Genomic DNA, 22,394 nt, shown 5'->3' on the forward strand with positions numbered 1-22,394 from the left:
ATAAAGTGTATTTTGATTAAGTCAGGTAATTTGACCAATTGAATTGCATCTGCAACGCAACGTCTTACACTTACTTTTAAAAATAAGAAAATGTTAGGGTTTAGGCTATCTTCTTAATATATTTTAAAGGGGTTTGGTCTGGTGCATAACAGGGATTTGAGTGCAAAATTTAGTGAAGTACTAAAGGATTGTTAACTGTTGCTAGTGCTATCTTTCAGACAAAATGTCTGTTTGTCCAAAATTGAGTGACAGGCTTTCCCGGTTAGCCTACTTATTTATTTATCCCTCAATTAAAATCTAAAGCACACTGGCCCAGGTCTTTTGCTCTCCCAATCCTCAGAGACATGATGTAGAATGCAAGATGAATGTTGATACTCCAGAGAGGTCCCAATGGACTGGCCTCCATTGGATTTGTCCTGGAAGTTCCAGCTGCCAAGAGGAAATTACCCTACTCCCTGTGATGCTATGGATCCAACTCTGAAGTAGAGTGAAAGACTACTGAGAGTTTTGACATATTTATCTGGATATTTAGCCAAGAAATGATAGATAGAAACATCTTGACTAACTTCTGGGTAACTATACAACTAAGCTCTTGTTATGGACCAGACCAGACACCCTCAAAATATTATAGACCCTAAATATTTCTTATTTTAACACTAAATGTAAAATGCCTGTTCCAGGTGCAATGCAACTGGGCAACTGATTCAATGTTAAGCAAAAATCAATTTATTTAAACATTGCAATTAAAATACAGCCAAAGCAAAAGGAATATAGAATAACTACACTTTATAAGAAAACCTAACCGTATAATAGATTCAGTAACTATTAGTAATTGACTGTTCCAATATAATAACATTCCATAAACATTTTCCTTAGCAAAAAAAAGAAATTTCGGACACAAATTCGCACATGCAGTTCTCCAATTCAGGAGGAAAAATCATTAAGAGAAAATTCGGAGAAAGTAACAGCCAGGAGACATTCACTGAAGCTTCCAACACTGTTGAGACCCCAACAGATTCTGATGTTACCCAGAAATCCTGATCTGTGAGAGTTAACTACACCCACTCAGGCTGCATTTAAAAAAAATCTACCAAGCTGTTTACTCAAGTGGCTTTCAGTAGCCAGCTTGGCAACTTTTCTTCAATCTCTCTTTTAAAAGAAACCAGAATGAAACAACCTCTTAAAGCCACAGTATTGTCACATTGATGACTTCATTTTTTAAAAACAGCGCTTGGTCTTACTCTACTAGTCCACGATAATACATATACATTACATTGACTCTAAGCATGCAACAATTCACTCACACAATCAATTTCAGTCTGTTTACCTCTGCCACCGGACGCTTCCATCTTTCTTCATCAAAGTCACGAAAGCAAGTCGGCAATTACATTTTCTCATCTTGCCACGTGTATAATTTTCAAAATGAATGGCTGCAGTAATAAGCGCCGTCTAAACAGTCTAGAATTTTTGTCCTAAAATTTCTCCAAAAACTTTAATGTGTTATGATCAGTATATATAATTGTCTCAGACATATTACTGACAATATAAATGTTGAAATATTATAATTGTGGAATATTTCTGTTGATGAGTATTCAATCTTCTGGAAAAGCACCCTTCTCTCTCTATCTTCTCGTTATCTTCTTGTAAGAATACAGCACTGACACCCACATCACTTGCATTGATAACCAACTTGAAAGGCTTTGTATAATTAGGTGTGGCTAACACTTGGGCAGTAGTTACCACAGCTTTCAGGCAGTCAAAGGCCTTCTGACAGTCCACCATCCACTGAAATTTTCTGCACTTCAGTAAGTCAGTCAGTAGAGCAACCACACTGCTAAATTTTGGTATGAACTTCTGATAAAACCCAGTCAATCCCAGGAATCAAAATAATGCCATCTTTGTTGATGGTATGGAAAATTCCCTTTTGTTGTTACATACTGTGGGGCCATCTGTCAATGTCCAATAACATGGCTCAAGAATGTGACTTGGGCTTTTGCAAACTCACTCTTAGCCAGACTGATCACCAAGGATGAAAGGCTCTTGCCCGAAATGTCGATTCTCCTGCTTCTAGGATGCTGCCTCACCTGCTGTGCTTTTCCAGCACCACACTCTTGACTCTGATCTCCAGCATCTGCAGTCCTCACTTTCTCCTCCCTGATCACCAAGGCTGCCTTCTGAAGTTAATCAAACAATTCCAATAGGTGCTGCAAATTTTCCTTCCATGTGTGACTAAAAATCACCAGTCTTTGAAATGTGGCTGGTACATTTTTCTATCAAACTGCATGGCTTTAAATTGGTATAGTCCATTTGATGTTATGAAAGCCAAAATTGTCTTCACTCTTTCAGATAAAGGTAATTGCCAGTATCCACTGAGTCAGTCCAATTTAGAAATATAAGTTGCTTGTCCCACCTTCTCAATACAGTCTTCCAAACATGGAATAGGATATGAATAAGACTGTATTGACTTTCCAATAGCCCACACATAATCTTTGGGTACCATTTAGTTTGGTACCATTGCTATGGGTGAGCTCCAATCGCTGTAAATCACAGTGGAGTGTACATCAGAAAAGCTACAACAGGAAGTGGTAGAGGCGGGTACAATTACAACATTTAAAGACATTTGGTCAAGTACGTGGATAGAGGTTTAGAGGGATATGGACCAAAAACAGGCAAATAGGACTAGTTCAGTTTAGGGAACATGGGTGGCATGGATGTGTTGGGCCAAAGGATCTGTTTCCATGCTGTATGACTCAATGACTCTGTTGGTCCAGTATTTTTGTATTTCTCTTTCTGTACCGTCTATTATTCTAATTCACCACCATTTCAAGTGATGTGTTGTTCACCTTCGTTTATTTAAATCTCATGGTTGACCTAGCAGATTGCCCTTTTCCCTCAGGTGCCCCTTTGCCTTGCCCTATTAACAAAGGTTTTAGAACATTTTGGTCAAAAATGCTTTGAGTTGACAGATGCAGGGTCAAGTCTAAGCAAGACTGACAGTGCTAAATATCCATCAAAATCAGGCCTGATAATTACATTATCAGCAAATACATTAGTAGAATAAAATCAAAGAACTTGGGAAATCTGAGACAAAAACTAGAGCTAGACATAGAAACCATTAATAAAATATATTCCTTTCCTGAACCTAGAATCTGGACACTTTTTCAGGTGGGCTCGACTGAAAGACACAGCCAAGGGGAGGGAATCTTTGCCCTGGGACACGCCCACTGTAGGCGTGGTTTTGGTGGGACACACCCACTGAGGTAGGTCTCCTTTCGGACACAACTTGAATGGGGCGTGGACATATCAAGCCCCACCCACATAGGGCGGGACTCCACGGTGACGTAAATCAAATGGGCGGTGATTATTCCTGGACGCGGATATAGAGCGGCGGCTCCCTTTTCCCATTGGCTGACTGGAAACTCAGCCCCGCCCCCATTGCTGCACATGTGCAACGCGGGTTGCGTACCGGTTGCTATGGGAACAGTCGTTGCGGCGGTTGGAGCGGGCCCATGGCGGACGGGTTCGGCTGTCAGGGCTCGGCGCTGGTCCTCCCCCCCGTGGAGGCTGCAGGATACGCGCAGAGTCTCGAAGAGTTCCCTCTGAAAGAGATCGGCAGCTCCCGGTGAGGAGGGGGATGGGGAGAGGGAATCCCAGGGAGTTTGCGGGGAAGTGACCACCGGGGCTAGAGTGGCGAGGGTGTTGGGAAAGGGATAACACCCCATCCCCCCATCTCCCCCGCCAAACACCCCAACTCCCCATCTCCCCCGCCAAACACCCCAACTCCCCATCTCCCCCGCCAAACACCCCAACTCCCCATCTCCCCCGCCAAACACCCCAACTCCCCATCTCCCCGCCAGTCTCCCCACCTCCCCCTGCCAATCTCCCCATCCCCCAACCCCCATCTCCCCGCCAATCTCCTCATCTCCCCTTCACCCCATCTCCCCCGCCAATCTCCCTAACTCCCCCTGCCAATCTCCCCATCCCCCCCATCTCCACATCTCCCCTGCCAATCTTCCCATCTCCCTGCCAATCTCCCCATCCCTCCATCTCCCTGCCAATCTTCTCATCTCCCCATTTCCCCATCTCCCCCACCAACCTCCTCATCCCCCCATCTCGCCCGCCAATCTCCACATCTCCCCCTGCCAATCTCCCCATCCCCCCCATCTTCCCCGCCAATCTCCCCATCCCCCATCTCCCCATCTCCTCCTGTCAGTCTCCCCATTCCCCCCCATCTTCCCCGCCAATCTCCCCATCCCCCATCTCCACATCTCCCCCTGCCAATCTCCCCATCCCCCCCATCTTCCCCGCCAATCTCCCCATCCCCCATCTCCCCATCTCCTCCTGTCAGTCTCCCCATCCCCCCCATCTCCCCGCCAATCTCCCAATCTCCCCCTGCCAATCTCCCCATCTCCACCTGCCAACTTCCTCATATCCCCTTCTCCCCCTGCCAATCTCCCCTTCGCCCATCTCACCCACCAATCTTCCCAACTCCCCCGCCAATCGCCCCCGCCAATCTCCCCATCTCTCCCGCCAATCTCCTCATCTCCCCATCTCCCCTGCCAATCTACCCATCTCCCCAACTCCCCCTGCCAATCTCCCGATCCCCCATCTCCCCCTGCCAATTTCCCCATCTCCCCCTGCTAATTTCTCCATCTCCCCCGCCAATCTCCCCATCTGCCCCGCCAATCTCCACATCTCCCCTGCCAATCTGCCCGGCCAATCTCCACATCTCCCCACCAATCTACCCATCTCCCCTGCCAATCTCCCCATCTCCCCCCGCAAATCTCCTCATCTCCCCATCTCCCCACCTCCCCGCCAATCTCCCCATCTCCCCCTGCCAATCCCCCCCCGCCAATCTCCCCATCCCCCAATCTCCCCATCTCCCCCTGCCAATCTCCCCATCCCTCCATCTCCCCCGGCAATCTCCCCACCCCGCAAGCCCCATCTCCCCGCCAATCTCCCCATCTCCCCCTGCCAATCTCCCCATCTCCCCCCGCTAAGCTCCTCATTTCCCCTGCCAATCTCCCCACCCGACCATCTACCCCACCAATCTCCCCATCTCCCCCTGCCAATCTCCCCTTCTCCCCCTGCCAATCTCCCCATCCCCTATCTCCTCAACCAATCTATCCATCTCCCCCTGCCAATCTCCCCATCTTCCCCGCCAATCTCCCCATCTCCCCCGCCAATCACCTCATCTCCCCATCTCCCCCGCCAATCTACCCATCTCCCCAACTCCCCCTGCCAATCTCCCGATCCCCCATCTCCCCCTGCCAATCTCCCCATCTCCCCCGCCAATCTCCCCATCTGCCCCGCCAATCTCCCCACCCCCCCGCCAATCTCCCCAGCTCCCCTGCCAATCTCCCCATCTGCCCCGCCAATCTCCACATCTCCCCGCCAATCTACCCATCTCCCCTGCCAATCTCCCCATCTCCCCCCGCAAATCTCCTCATCTCCCTACCTCCCCGCCAATCTCCCCATCTCCCCCTGCCAATCTCCCCCCGCCAATCTGCCCATCCTCCAATCTCCCCATCTCCCCCTGCCAATCTCCCCATCCTTCCATCTCCCCTGCCAATCTCCCCACCCCCCAACCCCCACCTCCCTGCCAATCTCCCCATCTCCCCCTGCCAATCTCCCCATCTCCCCCAGCTAAGCTCCTCATCTCCCCTGCCAATCTCCCCACCCCACCATCTACCCCACCAATCTCCCCATCTCCCCCTGCCAATCTCCCCATCTCCCCCTGCCAATCTCCCCTTCTCCCCCTGCCAATCTCCCCATCCCCTATCTCCTCCACCAATCTATCCATCTCCCCCTGCCAATCTCCCCATCACCACATCTCCACCGCCAATCTCCTCATCTCCCCATCTCCCCATTCCCCCCATTTCCACATCTCCCCATCTCACCCGCCAATCTCCCCATCCCCCCATCTCTCCCACTAATCTTCCCATCTCCCCTGCCAATCTCCCCATCTCCCCCTGCCAATTTTCCCATCTCCCATTGCCAATCTCCCCATCTTCCCTGCCAATTTCCCCATCTCCCCCTGCCAATCTCCCCATCTGCCCCACCAATCTCCCTATCTCCCCGCCAATCTCCGCATCTCCCCTTCCCCCCATCTCCCCCGCAATCTCCCCATCTCCCCGCCAATTTCCCCATCTCCCATTGCCAATCTCCCCATCTTCCCTGCCAATTTCCCCATCTCCCCCTGCCAATCTCCCCATCTGCCCCACCAATCTCCCTATCTCCCCTTGCCAATCTCTCCACCCCTCCCGCCAATCTCCCCATCTCCCCCCGCTAAGCTCCTCATTTCCCCTGCCAACTCCCCACCCCACCATCTACCCCACCAATCTCCCCCTGCCAATCTCCCCTTCTCCCCCTGCCAATCTCCCCATCCCCTATCTCCTCAACCAATCTATCCATCTCCCCCTGCCAATCTCCCCATCTTCCCCGCCAATCTCCCCATCTCCCCCGCCAATCACCTCATCTCCCCATCTCCCCCGCCAATCTACCCATCTCCCCAACTCCCCCTGCCAATCTCCCGATCCCCCATCTCCCCCTGCCAATCTCCCCATCTCCCCCGCCAATCTCCCCATCTCCCCCGCCAATCTCCCCATCTCCCCCGCCAATCTCCCCATCTCCCCCGCCAATCTCCCCATCTCCCCTGCCAATCTCCCCATCTGCCCCGCCAATCTCCACATCTCCCCGCCAATCTCCCCATCTCCCCTGCCAATCTCCCCATCTCCCCCCGCAAATCTCATCTCCCTACCTCCCCGCCAATCTCCCCATCTCCCCCTGCCAATCTCCCCCCGCCAATCTCCCCATCCTTCAATCTCCCCATCTCCCCCTGCCAATCTCCCCATCCTTCCATCTCCCCCGCCAATCTCCCCACCCCCCAACCCCCACCTCCCTGCCAATCTCCCCATCTCCCCCTGCCAATCTCCCCATCTCCCCCCGCTAAGCTCCTCATCTCCCCTGCCAATCTCCCCACCCCACCATCTACCCCACCAATCTCCCCATCTCCCCCTGCCAATCTCCCCATCTCCCCCTGCCAATCTCCCCTTCTCCCCCTGCCAATCTCCCCATCCCCTATCTCCTCCACCAATCTATCCATCTCCCCCTGCCAATCTCCCCATCACCACATCTCCACCGCCAATCTCCTCATCTCCCCATCTCCCCATTCCCCCCATTTCCACATCTCCCCATCTCACCCGCCAATCTCCCCATCCCCCCATCTCTCCCACTAATCTCCCCATCTCCCCTGCCAATCTCCCCATCTCCCCCTGCCAATTTTCCCATCTCCCATTGCCAATCTCCCCATCTTCCCTGCCAATTTCCCCATCTCCCCCTGCCAATCTCCCCATCTGCCCCACCAATCTCCCTATCTCCCCGCCAATCTCCGCATCTCCCCTTCCCCCCATCTCCCCCGCAATCTCCCCATCTCCCCGCCAATTTCCCCATCTCCCATTGCCAATCTCCCCATCTTCCCTGCCAATTTCCCCATCTCCCCCTGCCAATCTCCCCATCTGCCCCACCAATCTCCCTATCTCCCCTTGCCAATCTCTCCACCCCTCCCGCCAATCTCCCCATCTCCCCCCGCTAAGCTCCTCATTTCCCCTGCCAATCTCCCCACCCCACCATCTACCCCACCAATCTCCCCATCTCCCCCTGCCAATCTCCCCTTCTCCCCCTGCCAATCTCCCCATCCCCTATCTCCTCAACCAATCTATCCATCTCCCCCTGCCAATCTCCCCATCTTCCCCGCCAATCTCCCCATCTCCCCCGCCAATCACCTCATCTCCCCATCTCCCCCGCCAATCTACCCATCTCCCCAACTCCCCCTGCCAATCTCCCGATCCCCCATCTCCCCCTGCCAATCTCCCCATCTGCCCCGCCAATCTCCCCACCCCCCCGCCAATCTCCCCATCTCCCCTGCCAATCTCCCCATCTGCCCCGCCAATCTCCACATCTCCCCGCCAATCTACCCATCTCCCCTGCCAATCTCCCCATCTCCCCCCGCAAATCTCCTCATCTCCCTACCTCCCCGCCAATCTCCCCATCTCCCCCTGCCAATCTCCCCCTGCCAATCTCCCCATCCTCCAATCTCCCCATCTCCCCCTGCCAATCTCCCCATCCTTCCATCTCCCCCGCCAATCTCCCCACCCCCCAACCCCCACCTCCCTGCCAATCTCCCCATCTCCCCCTGCCAATCTCCCCATCTCCCCCCGCTAAGCTCCTCATCTCCCCTGCCAATCTCCCCACCCCACCATCTACCCCACCAATCTCCCCATCTCCCCCTGCCAATCTCCCCATCTCCCCCTGCCAATCTCTCCTTCTCCCCCTGCCAATCTCCCCATCCCCTATCTCCTCCACCAATCTATCCATCTCCCCCTGCCAATCTCCCCATCACCACATCTCCACCGCCAATCTCCTCATCTCCCCATCTCCCCATTCCCCCCATTTCCACATCTCCCCATCTCACCCGCCAATCTCCCCATCCCCCCATCTCTCCCACTAATCTTCCCATCTCCCCTGCCAATCTCCCCATCTCCCCCTGCCAATTTTCCCATCTCCCATTGCCAATCTCCCCATCTTCCCTGCCAATTTCCCCATCTCCCCCTGCCAATCTCCCCATCTGCCCCACCAATCTCCCTATCTCCCCGCCAATCTCCGCATCTCCCCTTCCCCCCATCTCCCCCGCAATCTCCCCATCTCCCCGCCAATTTCCCCATCTCCCATTGCCAATCTCCCCATCTTCCCTGCCAATTTCCCCATCTCCCCCTGCCAATCTCCCCATCTGCCCCACCAATCTCCCTATCTCCCCTTGCCAATCTCTCCACCCCTCCCGCCAATCTCCCCATCTGCCCCGTCAATCTCCCCATCTGCCCCGTCAATCTCCCCATCTCCCCCGCCAATCTCACCATCTCCCCGCCAATCTCACTATCCCATCTCCCCATCTCTCCCGCCAATCACCCCATTCCCCCCATCTCCCCCGCCAATCTCCCCATCCCCCATCTCCCCTGCCAATCTCCCCATCACCCCATCTCCACCGCCAATCTCCTCATCTCCCCATTCCCCCCATTTCCCCATCTCCCCCGCAAATCTCCCCATCTCCCCTTCACCCCATCTCCCCCGCCAATCTCCCCAACTCCCCCTGCCAATCTCCCCATCCCCCCCATCTCCACATCTCCCGTGCCAATCTTTCCATCTCCCTGCCAATCTCCCCGTCCCTCCATCTCCCCGCCAATCTCCCAATCTCCCCCGCCAATCTTCTCATCTCCCCATTTCCATTTCCCCCACAATCTCCTCATCTCCCCATCCCCCCCCATCTCCCCCGCCAATCTCCCCATCTCCTCTTGCCAGTCTCCCCATCCCCCCATCTCCCTGTCAATCTCCCCATCCCCCCATCTCCTCCGCCAATCTCCCCATACCCCCATCTCCCCCGCCAATCTCCCTATCCCCCCGTCTCCCCCACCAATCTCCCCATCTCCCCATCCCCCATACCCCCCATTCCCCCATCCATCATCTCCCCATCTCCCCCGCCAATCTTTCCCTTCCCTCCATCACCCCCGCCAATCTCCCCCTTCCCTCCATCTCCCCCGCCAATCTCCCCTTCTCCTCCCGCCAACCTCCTGACCTCCCCATCTCCCCCGCCAATCTCCCCATCTGCCCTGCCAATCTACTCAACTCCCCATCCCTCCATCGCTCCATCTGCCCCGCCAATCTCCCCATCTCCCCCACCAATCTCCCATCCCCCCATCTCTCCATCCACCCATCTCCCCCACCAATCTCCCCATCTCCCCATCCCCTCATCTCTCCCACCTCCCCATCTCCCCCGTCAATCTCCCCTTCTCCCCCGCCAATCTCCCCATCTCCCCCGCCAATCTCCCCATCCCCCCATCACCCCATCTCCACCACCAATCTCCTCATCTCCCCATTTCACCATCTCCCCATCTCCCCTGCCAATCTCCCCATCCCCCCCATATCTCCCGCCAATCTCCCCATCTCCCCCAGCCAATCTCCCCATCTCCCCCAGCCAATCTCCCCATCTCCCCCAGCCAATCTCCTCATCTCCACAGCCAATCTCCCCATCTCCCACTGCCAATCTCCCCATCTCCCCCTGCAAATCTCCCCATCTGCCCCACCAATCTCCCCATCTCCCCCCGCCAATCTCCTCATCTCTCCATCCCCCCATCTCCCCCTGCCGATCTCCCCATCCTCCATCTCCGCTAATTTCCTCTTCTCCCCCGCCAAATTCCCCATCTCCCCGGCCCATCTCCCCATCTCCACTGCCAATCTGCCCATCTTCCCCGCCAATCTCCCCATCTCTCCCTGCCAATCTCCCCCCGCCAATCACCCCATCCTCCAATCTCCCCATCTCCCCCGCCAATCTCCCCATCCCTCCATCTCCCCCGCCAATCTCCCCATCCCTCCATCTCCCCCGCCAATCTCCCCACCCCCCAACCCCCATCTCCCCGCCAATCTCCCCATCTCCCCCTGCCAATCTCCCCATCTCCCCCTGCTAAGCTCCTCATCTCCCCTGCCAATCTCCCCACCCCACCATCTACCCCACCAATCTCCCCATCTCCCCCTGCCAATGTCCCCATCTCCCCCTGCCAATCTCCCCATCCCCTATCTCCTCCACCAATCTATCCATCTCCCCCTGCCAATCTCCCCATCACCACATCTCCACCGCCAATCTCCTCATCTCCCCATTCCCCCCATTTCCCCATCTCCCCATCTCATCCGCCAATCTCCCCATCCCCCCATCTCTCCCACTAATCTTCCCATCTCCCCCGGCCAATCTCCTCATCTCCCCTTCACCCCATCTCCCCGCCAATTTCCCCATCTCCCCGCCAATTTCCCCATCTCCCCGCCAACTTCCCCATCTCCCATTGCCAATCTCCCCATCTTCCCTGCCAATTTCCCCATCTCCCCCTGCCAATCTCCCCATCTGCCCCACCAATCTCCCTATCTCCCCTTGCCAATCTCTCCACCCCACCCGCCAATTTCCCATCACCCTGCCAATCTCCCCATCTCCCCCGTCAATCTCCCCATCTCCCCCGCCAATCTCACCATCCCATCTCCCCATCTCTCCCCCAATCACCCCATTCCCCCCCATCTCCCCCACCAACCTCCCCATCCCCCATCTCCCCTGCCAATCTCCCCATTTCCCCATCTCCCCCGCCAATCTCCCCATCCCACCATCTCCCCCGCCAATCTCCCCATCTCCCCCCGCCAATCTTCTCATCTCCCCTTCACCCCATCTCCCCCGCCAATCTCCCCAACTCCCCCTGCCAATCTCCCCATTCCCCCCTTCTCCACATCTCCCCTGCCAATCTTCCCATCTCCCTGCCAATCTCCCCATCCCTCCATCTCCCTGCCAATCTTCTCATCTCCCCATTTCCCCATCTCCCCCACCAACCTCCTCATCCCCCCATCTCGCCCGCCAATCTCCACATCTCCCCCTGCCAATCTACCCATCCCCCCCATCTTCCCCGCCAATCTCCCCATCCCCCATCTCCCCATCTCCTCCTGTCAGTCTCCCCATTCCCCCCCATCTTCCCCGCCAATCTCCCCATCCCCCATCTCCACATCTCCCCCTGCCAATCTCCCCATCCCCCCCATCTTCCCCGCCAATCTCCCCATCCCCCATCTCCCCATCTCCTCCTGTCAGTCTCCCCATCCCCCCCATCTCCCCGCCAATCTCCCAATCTCCCCCTGCCAATCTCCCCATCTCCACCTGCCAACTTCCTCATATCCCCTTCTCCCCCTGCCAATCTCCCCTTCGCCCATCTCACCCACCAATCTTCCCAACTCCCCCGCCAATCGCCCCCGCCAATCTCCCCATCTCCCCCGCCAATCTCCCCATCTCTCCCGCCAATCTCCTCATCTCCCCATCTCCCCTGCCAATCTACCCATCTCCCCAACTCCCCCTGCCAATCTCCCGATCCCCCATCTCCCCCTGCCAATTTCCCCATCTCCCCCTGCTAATTTCTCCATCTCCCCCGCCAATCTCCCCATCTGCCCCGCCAATCTCCACATCTCCCCTGCCAATCTGCCCGGCCAATCTCCACATCTCCCCACCAATCTACCCATCTCCCCTGCCAATCTCCCCATCTCCCCCCGCAAATCTCCTCATCTCCCCATCTCCCCACCTCCCCGCCAATCTCCCCATCTCCCCCTGCCAATCCCCCCCCGCCAATCTCCCCATCCCCCAATCTCCCCATCTCCCCCTGCCAATCTCCCCATCCCTCCATCTCCCCCGGCAATCTCCCCACCCCGCAAGCCCCATCTCCCCGCCAATCTCCCCATCTCCCCCTGCCAATCTCCCCATCTCCCCCCGCTAAGCTCCTCATTTCCCCTGCCAATCTCCCCACCCCACCATCTACCCCACCAATCTCCCCATCTCCCCCTGCCAATCTCCCCTTCTCCCCCTGCCAATCTCCCCATCCCCTATCTCCTCAACCAATCTATCCATCTCCCCCTGCCAATCTCCCCATCACCACATCTCCACCGCCAATATCCTCATCTCCCCATCTCCCCATTCCCCCCATTTCCCCATCTCCCCATCTCCCCATCTCACCCGCCAATCTCCCCATCCCCCCATCTCTCCCACTAATCTTCCCATCTCACCCCGCCAATCTCCTCATCTCCCCTTCCCCCCATCTCCCCCGCAATCTCCCCATCTCCCCATCACCCCGCCAATTTCCCCATCTCCCATTGCCAATCTCCCCATCTTCCCTGCCAATTTCCCCATCTCCCCCTGCCAATCTCCCCACCTGCCCCACCAATCTCCCCATCTCCCCTTGCCAATCTCTCCACCCCTCCCGCCACTTTCCCATCACCCTGCCAATCTCCCCCGTCAATCTCCCCATCTCCCCCGTCAATCTCCCCATCTCCCCCGTCAATCTCCCCATCTCCCCCGCCAATCTCCCCATCTGCCCACCAATCTCACCATCCCATCTCCCCATGTCTCCTGCCAATCACCCCATTCCCCCCATCTCCCCCAGCCAATCTCCCCATCCCCCATCTCCCCTGCCAATCTCCCCATCACCCCATCTCCACCGCCAATCACCTCATCTCCCCATTCTCCCCATTTCCCCATCTCCCCCGCTAATCTCCCCATCCCCCCATCTCCCCCCGCCAATCTCCCCAACTCCCCCCGCCAATCTCCTCATCTCCCCTTCACCCCATCTCCCCCGCCAATCTCCCCAACTCCCCCTGCCAATCTCCCCATTCCCCCCCATCTCCACATCTCCCGTGCCAATCTTCCCATCTCCCTGCCAATCTCCCCATCCCTCCATCTCCCTGCTAATCTTCTCATCTCCCCATTTCCCCATCTCCCCCACCAATCTCCTCATCCCCCCATCTCGCCCGCCAATCTCCACATCTCCCCCTGCCAATCTCACAATCCCACCCATCTTCCCCGCCAGTCTCCCCATCCCCCATCTCCTCCTGTCAGTCTCCCCAACTCCCCCCATATCCCTGCCAATCTCCCCATCTCCCCTGCCAATCTCCCCATTTCCACCATCTCCACAACTCCCCTACCAATCTCCCCATCCCCCCATCTCCACATCTCCCGTGCCAATCTTCCCATCTCCCTGCCAATCTCCCCGTCCCTCCACCTCCCCGCCAATCTTCTCATCTCCCCATTTCCATTTCCCCCACCAATCTCCTCATCTCCCCATCCCCCCATCTCCCCCACCAATCTCCCCATCTCCTCTTGCCAGTCTCCCCATCCCCCCATCTCCCTGCCAATCTCCCCATCCCCCCATCTCCTCCGCCAATCTCCCCATACCCCCATCTCCCCCGCCAATCTCCCTATCCCCCCCATCTCCCCAGCCAATCTCCCCATCCCCCCATCACCCCATCTCCACCACCAATCTCCTCATCTCCCCATTTCCCCATCTCCCCATCTCCCCGCCAATCTCCCCATCCCCCCCATATCTCCTGCCAATCTCCCCATCTCCCCCAGCCAATCTCCCCATCTCCCCCAGCCAATCTCCCCATCTCCCCCAGCCAATCTCCCCATCTCCCCCAGCCAATCTCCCCATCTCCCCAGCCAATCTCCCCATCTCCCCAGCCAATCTCCCCAGCCAATCTCCTCATCTCCCCAGCCAATCTCCTCATCTCCCCAGCCAATCTCCTCATCTCCCCCCGCCAATCTCCTCATCTCCCCATTTCCCAATTTCCCCCACCAATCTCCTCATCTCCCCATCCCCCCATCTCCCCCTGCCGATCTCCCCATCCTCCATCTCCGCCAATTTCCTCATCTCCCCCGCCAATTTCCCCATCTCCCCGGCCCATCTCCCCATATCCCACTGCCAATCTGCCCATCTTCCCTGCCAATTTCCCCATCTCCCCCCGCCAATCTCCCCATCTGCCCCACCAATCTCTCCATCTCCCCTGCCAATCTCCCCACCTCTCCTGCCAATTTCCCATCTCCCCCGCCAATCTCCCCCCCCCCTCTCCCGCCAATCTCCCCCCCCTCTCCCGCCAATCTCCCCCCCCTCTCCCGCCAATCTCCCCCCCTCTCCCGCCAATCTCCCCCCCTCTCCCGCCAATCTCCCCATTTTCCCCCTGCCAATCTCCCCATTTCCCCCTGCCAATCTCCCCATTTCCCCCTGCCAATCTCCCCCTGCCAATTTCCCCATCTCCCCCTGCCAATTTCCCCATCTCCCCCTGCCAATTTCGCAATCTCCCCCGCCAAACACCCCATCTCCCCCGTCAATCTCCCCATCTCCCCCGTCAATCTCCCCATCTCCCCCGCCAATCTCCCCATCTCCCCACCAATCTCACCATCCCATCTCTCCCACCAATCACCCCATCTCCACCGCCAATCTCCTCATCTCCCCATCTCCCCTGCCAATCTCCCCATCCCCCCATCTCCCCCTGCCAATCTCCCCATCTGCCCTGCCAATCTCCCCATTTCCACCATCTCCCCATCTCCCCCTGCCAATCTCCCCATCCCCCCAACTCCCCCGCCAATCTCCCCATCTCCCCCCGCCAATCTCCCCATCTCCCCTGCCAATCTCCCCATTTCCACCATCTCCCCAACTCCCCCTGCCAATCTCCCCATCCCCCCATCTCCACATCTCCCGTGCCAATCTTCCCATTTCCATGCCAATCTCCCCATCCCTCCATCTCCCCATCTCCCTGCCAATCTCCCAATATTCCCCGCCAATCTCCCCATCACCCCCCGCCAATATTTTCATCTCCCCATTTCCCCATCTACCCCACCAATCTCCTCATCTCCCCATCCCCCCATCTCCCCCGCCAATCTCCCCATCACCCCATCTCCCCCGCCAATCTCCCCATCTCCCCCCGCCAATCTCCCCATCCCCCCAACTCCCCCACCAATCTCTCCATCTCCCCCCGCAAATCTCCCCATCTCCCCTGCCAATCTCCCCATTTCCACCATCTCCCCAACTCCCCCTGCCAATCTCCCAATCTCCCCAACTCCACATCACCCGTGCCAACCTTCCCATCTCCCTGCCAATCTCCCCATCCCGCCCATCTCCCCATCTCCCCCGCCAATCTCCCCTTCTCCCCCCGCCAATCTCCTGACCTCCCCATCTCCCCATCTCCCCCGCCAATCTCCCCATCCCCCCATCTCCCCATATCCCCCGCCAATCTCCCCATCACCCCCCGCCAATCTTCTCATCTCCCCATTTCCCCATCTACCCCACCAATCTCCTCATCTCCCCATCTCCCCATTTCCCCCCATTTCCCCATCTCCCCATCCCCCTATCTCCCCTGCCAATCTCGCCATCTCCCCCCGCCAATCTCCTCATCTCCCCTTCCTCCCCATCTCCCCCTTTCCCCCATTTCCCCATCTCCCCATCTCCCCCGCCAATCTCCCCCTGCCAATCTCCCCATCTCCTCCCGCCAATCTCCTCATCTCCCCTTCCGCCCATCTCCCCCGCCAATCTCCCCATCTCCCCTGCCAACCTCCACATTTCCACCATCTCCCCAACTCCGCCTGCCAATCTCCCCATCCCCCCATCTCCACATCTCCCGTACCAATCTTCCCATCTCCCTGCCAGTCTCCCCATCCCTCCATCTCCCCATCTCCCCGCCAATCTCCCCATTCCCCCATCTCCCCATATCCCCCGCCAATCTCCCCATCACCCCCCTCCAATCTTCTCATTTCCCCATTTCCCCATCTACTCCACCAATCTCCTCATCTCCCCATTCCCCCATCTCACCCGCCAATCTCCTCATCTCCCCATCTCCCCCCGCAAATCTCCTCATCTCCCCATCCACCCATCTCCCCCACCAATCTCCCCATGCCTCCCATCTCCCCATCCCTTCATCTCCCTCGCCAATCTCCCCATCCCTCCATCTCCCCATCTCCCCTGCCAATCTCCCCATCTCCCCATCTCTCCCGCCAATCTCCCCATCTCCCCCCGCCAATCTCCTCATCTCCCCTTCCCTCCATCTCCCCCGCCAATCTCCCCATCTCCCCTGCCAATTCGCCCCATCTCCCCATCCCCCCATCTCCCCTGCCAATCTCCCCATCCACCCATCTCCCCCACCAATCTCCCCATCCCTTCATCTCCCTCGCCAGTCTCCCCATCCCTCCATCTCCCCATCTCCCCTGCCAATCTCCCCATCTCCCCATCTCTCCCGCCAATCTCCCCAACCCCCATCTCTCCCGCCAATCTCCCCAACCCCCATCGCCCCCGCCAATCTCCCCATCGCCCCCGTCAATCTCCCCATCTCCCCCGTCAATCTCCCCATCTCCCCCGTCAATCTCCCCATCTCCCCTGCCAATTTCCCCATCCCCCCATCTCCCCATCTCAGCAACAAATCTTCCCAACTCCCCTGCCAATCACCCCCGCCAATCTCCCCATCTCCCTGCCAATCTCCCCATCCCCCCCATCTCCTCCGTCAGTCTCCCCATACCCAAATCTCCCCCGCCAATCTCCCCATCCCCCCATCCACCCCATTCCCTCCATCTCCCCATCTCCCCCGCCAATCTCCCCTTCTCCCCCCGCCAATCTCCTGACCTCCCCATCTCCCCCGCCAATCTCCTCAACTCCCCATCTCTTCATCTCTCCATCTGCCCCGCCAATCTCCCCATCTCCCCCACCAATCTCCCATCCCCCCATCTCTCCATCCACCCATCTCCCCCACCAATCTCCCCATCTCCCCATCCCCTCATCTCTCCCACTAATCTTCCCATCTCCCCCATCAATCTCCCCATCTCCCCCGCCAATCTCCCCATCTCCCCACCAATCTCACCATCCCATCTCTCCCGCCAATCACCCCATCTCCACCGCCAATCTCCTCATCTCCCCATCTCCCCAATCCCCCCATTTCCCCATCTCCCCATCTCCCCTGCCAATCTCCCCATCCCCCCATCTCCCCCTGCCAATCTCCCCATCTGCCCTGCCAATCTCCCCATTTCCACCATCTCCCCATCTGCCCTGCCAATCTCCCCATTTCCACCATCTCCCCATCTCCCCCTGCTAATCTCCCCATCCCCCCATCTCCACATCTCCCGTGCCAATCTTCCCATTTCCCTGCCAATCTCCCCATCCCTCCATCTCCCCATCTCCCTGCCAATCTCCCAATATCCCCCGCCAATCTCCCCATCACCCCCCGCCAATCTCCTCATCTCCCCATCCCCCCATCTCCCCCGCCAATCTCCCCATCACCCCATCTCCCCCGCCAATCTCCCCATCTCCCCCCGCCAATCTCCCCATCCCCCCAACTCCCCCACCAATCTCCCCATCTCCCCCCGCAAATCTCCCCTGCCAATCTCCCCATTTCCACCATCTCCCCAACTCCCCCTGCCAATTTCCCAATCTCCCCATCTCCACATCACCCATGCCAACCTTCCCATCTCCCTGCCAATCTCCCCATCCCGCCCATCTCCCCATATCCCCCGCCAATCTCCCCATCACCCCCTGCCAATCTTCTTATCTCCCCATTTCCCCGTCTACCCCACCAATCTCCTCATCTCCCCATCTCCCCCGCCAATCTCCCCATCTTCCCCCCATCTCCCGTGCCAATCTTCCCATCTCCCTGCCAATCTCCCCATCTCCCTGCCAATCTCTCCATCCCTCCATCTCCCCGCCAATCTCCCCATCTCCCCCCGCCAATCTTCTCATCTCCCCATTTCCCCATTTCCCCCACCAATCTCCTTATCTCCCCATCCCCCCATCTCCCCCGCCAATCTCCCCATCTCCCCCGCTAATCTCCACATCCCCCCATCTTCCCCGCCAATCTCCCCATCCCCTCCTGCCAGTCTCCCCATCTCCCCCCGCTAATCTCCTCATCTCGCCATCTCCCCCGCCCAATCTCCCCATCTCCCTGCCAATCTCCCCATCCCTCCATCTCCCCCACCGATCTCCCTATCCCCCCCATCTCCCACGCTAATCTCCCCATCTCTCCATCACCCCCATTCCCCCCCATCTCTCCATCTCCCCCGACAATCTCCCCTTCTCCCCCCCGCCAATCTCCTCACCTCCCCATCTCCCCTGCCAATCTCCCATTCCCCCATCTCCACATCCCCCCATCTCCCCCGCCAACCAACCCATCCCCCCATCTCCCCTTCACCCCATCTCCCCATCCACCCATCTCCCCCACCAATCTCCCCATGTCCCCATCCCCTCATCTCCCTCGCCAATCTCCCCATCCCCCCATCTCCCCTGCCCATCTCCCCATCTCTCCTGTCAATCTCCCCAACCCCCATCTTCCCTGCCAATCTCCCCATCTCCCCCGCCAATCTCCCCATCCCCCCATCACCCCATCTCCACGGCCAATTTCCTCTTCTCCCCATTCCCATTTTCCAATCTCCCCATTCCCCATCTCCCCCGCCAATCTCCCCATCCCCCCATCTCCCCTGCCAAACTCCCCATCTCCCCCCGCCAATCTCCCCAACTCCCCCTGCCAATCTCCCCATCCCCCCATCTCCCCATATCCACCGCCAATCTCCCCAACGCCCCCCCGCCAATCTTCTCCTCTCCCCATTTCCCCATCTACCCCACCAATCTCCTCATCTCCCCATCCCCCCATCTCCCCCACCAATCTCCCCATCTCCCCATTCCCCCCATCTCCCCTGCCAATCTCCCCATCTCCCCCACCAATCTCCCCATCTCCCCTGCCAATCCCCGCATCTCCCCATCCCCCCATCTCCCCTGCCAATCTCCCCATCTCTCCCGCCAATCTCCCCAACCCCCATCTCCCCCACCAATCTCCCCATCTCCCCGCCAATCTCTCCATCTTCCCCCGCCAATCTTCTCATCTCCCCATCTCCCCCGCCAATCTCCCCATCTCCCCCTGCTAATCTCCATATCCCCCCCATCTTCCCCGCCAATCTCCCCATCCCCTCCTGCCAGTCTCCCCATCTCCCCGCCAATCTCCCCATCTCCCCCTGCCAATCTCCCCATCTCCCCCCGCTAATCTCCTCATCTTGCCATCTCCCCCGCCAATCTCCCCATCTCCCTGCCAATCTCCCCATTCCCCCCAACTCCCCCGCCGATCTCCCTATCCCCCCATCTCCCACGTTAATCTCCCCATCCCCCCATCACCCCATCTCCCCATCTTCCCTGCCAATCTCCCCATCTCCCCCGCCAATCTCCCTATCCCCCCATCTCCCACGCTAATCTCCCCATCCCCCCATCAACCCATCTCCCCATCTTCCTTGCCAATCTCCCCATCTCCCCCGCCAATCTCCCTATCCCCCCATCTCCCACGCTAATCTCCCCATCCCCCCATCAACCCATCTCCCCATCTTCCTTGCCAATCTCCCCATCTCCCCCGCCAATCTCCCTATCCCCCATCTCCCACGCTAATCTCCCCATCCCCCCCATCACCCCATCTCCCCATCTTCCCTGCCAATCTCCCCTTCTCCCCTGCCAATCTCCCATTCCCCCATCTCCCCATCCCCCGATCTCCCACGCTAATTTCCCCATCACCCCATCTGCACCGCCAATCTCCCCATCTCCCCAGCCAATCTCCCCATTTCCACCATCTCCCCAACTCCCCCTGCCAATCTCCCCATATCCCCCGCCAATCTCCCCATCACCCCCCACCAATCTTCTCATCTCCCCATTTCCCCATCTACCCCACCAATCTCCTCATCTCCCCATCTCCCCATTTCCCCCCATTTCCCCATCTCCCCATCTCCCCATCTCCCCTGCCAATCTCCCCATCCCCCCATCTCCCCTGCCAATCTCCCCATCTCCCCCCGCCAATCTCCTCATCTCCCCTTCCTCCCCATCTCCCCCTTTCCCCCATTTCCCCATCTCCCCATCTCCCCCGCCAATCTCCCCCTGCCAATCTCCCCATCTCCTCCCGCCAATCTCCTCATCTCCCCTTCTGCCCATCTCCCCCGCCAATCTCCCCATCTCCCCTGCCAACCTCCACATTTCCACCATCTCCCCAACTCCGCCTGCCAATCTCCCCATCCCCCATCTCCACATCTCCCGTACCAATCTTCCCATCTCCCTGCCAGTCTCCCCATCCCTCCATCTCCCCATCTCCCCGCCAATCTCCCCATTCCCCCATCTCCCCATATCCCCCGCCAATCTCCCCATCACCCCCCGCCAATCTTCTCATCTCCCCATTTCCCCATCTACTCCACCAATCTCCTCATCTCCCCATCCCCCCATCTCACCCGCCAATCTCCTCATCTCCCCATCTCCCCCCGCCAATCTCCTCATCTCCCCATCCAGCCATCTCCCCCACCAATCTCCCCATCCCTCCCATCTCCCCATCCCTTCATCTCCCTCGCCAATCTCCCATCCCTCCATCTCCCCATCTCCCCTGCCAATCTCCCCATCTCCCCATCTCTCCCGCCAATCTCCCCATCTCCCCCCGCCAATCTCCTCATCTCCCCTTCCCTCCATCTCCCCCGCCAATCTCCCCATCTCCCCTGCCAATTCCCCCCATCTCCCCATCCCCCCATCTCCCCTGCCAATCTCCCCATCCACCCATCTCCCCCACCAATCTCCCCATCCCTCCCATCTCCCCATCCCTTCATCTCCCTCGCCAATCTCTCCATCCCTCCATCTCCCCATCTCCCCTGCCAATCTCCCCATCTCCCCATCTCTCCCGCCAATCTCCCCAACCCCCATCTCTCCCGCCAATCTCCCCAACCCCCATCGCCCCCGCCAATCTCCCCATCTACCCCACCAATCTCCTCATCCCCCCATCACCCTATCTCCACCGCCAATCTCCTCATCTCCCCATTCCCCCCATTTTCCCATCTCCCCCGCCAATCTCCCCATCCCCCCATCTCCCCCCGCCAATCTTCTCATCTCCCCTCGCCAATCTTCTCATCTCCCCATTTCCCCATCTACCCCACCAATCTCCTCATCTCCCCATCACCCCATCTCCCCCGCCAATCTCCTCATCTCCCCATTCCCCCCATTTCCCCATCTCCCCCGCCAATCTCCCCATCTCCCCCGCCAATCTCCCCATCTCCCCCGCCCATCTCGTCATCTCCCCATTTCCACCATCTCAACAACTCCCCTGCCAATCTCCCCATCCCCCATCTCCACATCTCCCGTGCCAATCTTCCCATCTCCCTGCCAATCTCCCCGTCCCTCCATCTCCCCGCCAATCTCCCAATCTCCCCCCGCCAATCTTCTCATCTCCCCATTTCCATTTCCCCCACCAATCTCCTCATCTCCCCATCCCCCCATCTCCCCCACCAATCTCCCCATCTCCTCTTGCCAGTCTCCCCATCCCCCCATCTCCTCCGCCAATCTCCCCATACCCCCATCTCCCCCGGCAATCTCCCTATCCCCCCCATCTCCCCCGCCAATCTCCCCATCTCACCATACCCCATCCCCCCATTCCCCCATCCATCATCTCCCCATCTCCCCCGCCAATCTTTCCCTTCCCTCCATCTCCCCCGCCAATCTCCCCATCTGCCCAGCCAATCTCCTCAACTCCCCATCCCTCCATCTCTCCAACTGCCCCGCCAATCTCCCCATCTCCCCCACCAATCTCCCATCCCCCCATCTCTCCATCCACCCATCTCCCCCACCAATCTCCCCATCTCCCCATCCCCTCATCTCTCCCACTAATCTCCCCATCTCCCCCGTCAATCTCCCCATCTCCCCCGTCAATCTCCCCATCTCCCCCGTCAATCTCCCCATCTCCCCCGTCAATCTCCCCATCTCCCCCGTCAATCTCCCCATCTCCCCCGTCAATCTCCCCATCTCCCCCGCCAATCTCCCCATCTCCCCCGCCAATCTCCCCATCCCCCCATTTCCCCATCTCCCCATCTCCCCGCCAATCTCCCCATCCCCCCCACATCTCCCGCCAATCTCCCCATCTCCCCAGCCAATCTCCTCATCTCCCCAGCCAATCTCCTCATCTCCCCAGCCAATCTCTCCATCTCCCCGCCAATCTCCCCATCTCCCCCTGCCAATCCCCCC

General features: G+C 58.2%; 1 protein-coding gene across 1 annotated transcript in view; it reads left to right on the forward strand.

The window, feature by feature from the left end:
* Positions 1-3,486: 3,486 nt before the first annotated feature.
* The window catches only part of zmynd10 (zinc finger, MYND-type containing 10), an 87,730-nt gene continuing 68,822 nt past the window's right edge, over positions 3,487-22,394 (forward strand). Inside the window, exon 1 of the mRNA XM_072582671.1 lies at positions 3,487-3,622. Coding sequence (XP_072438772.1) covers positions 3,510-3,622 — 113 coding nt within the window. The 5' untranslated portion in view covers positions 3,487-3,509. The remainder of the gene's footprint in view (positions 3,623-22,394) is intronic.

This window comes from Chiloscyllium punctatum, chromosome 12 (genome assembly GCF_047496795.1).
Source record: "Chiloscyllium punctatum isolate Juve2018m chromosome 12, sChiPun1.3, whole genome shotgun sequence".
Taxonomy (NCBI): Eukaryota; Metazoa; Chordata; class Chondrichthyes; order Orectolobiformes; family Hemiscylliidae; genus Chiloscyllium; species Chiloscyllium punctatum.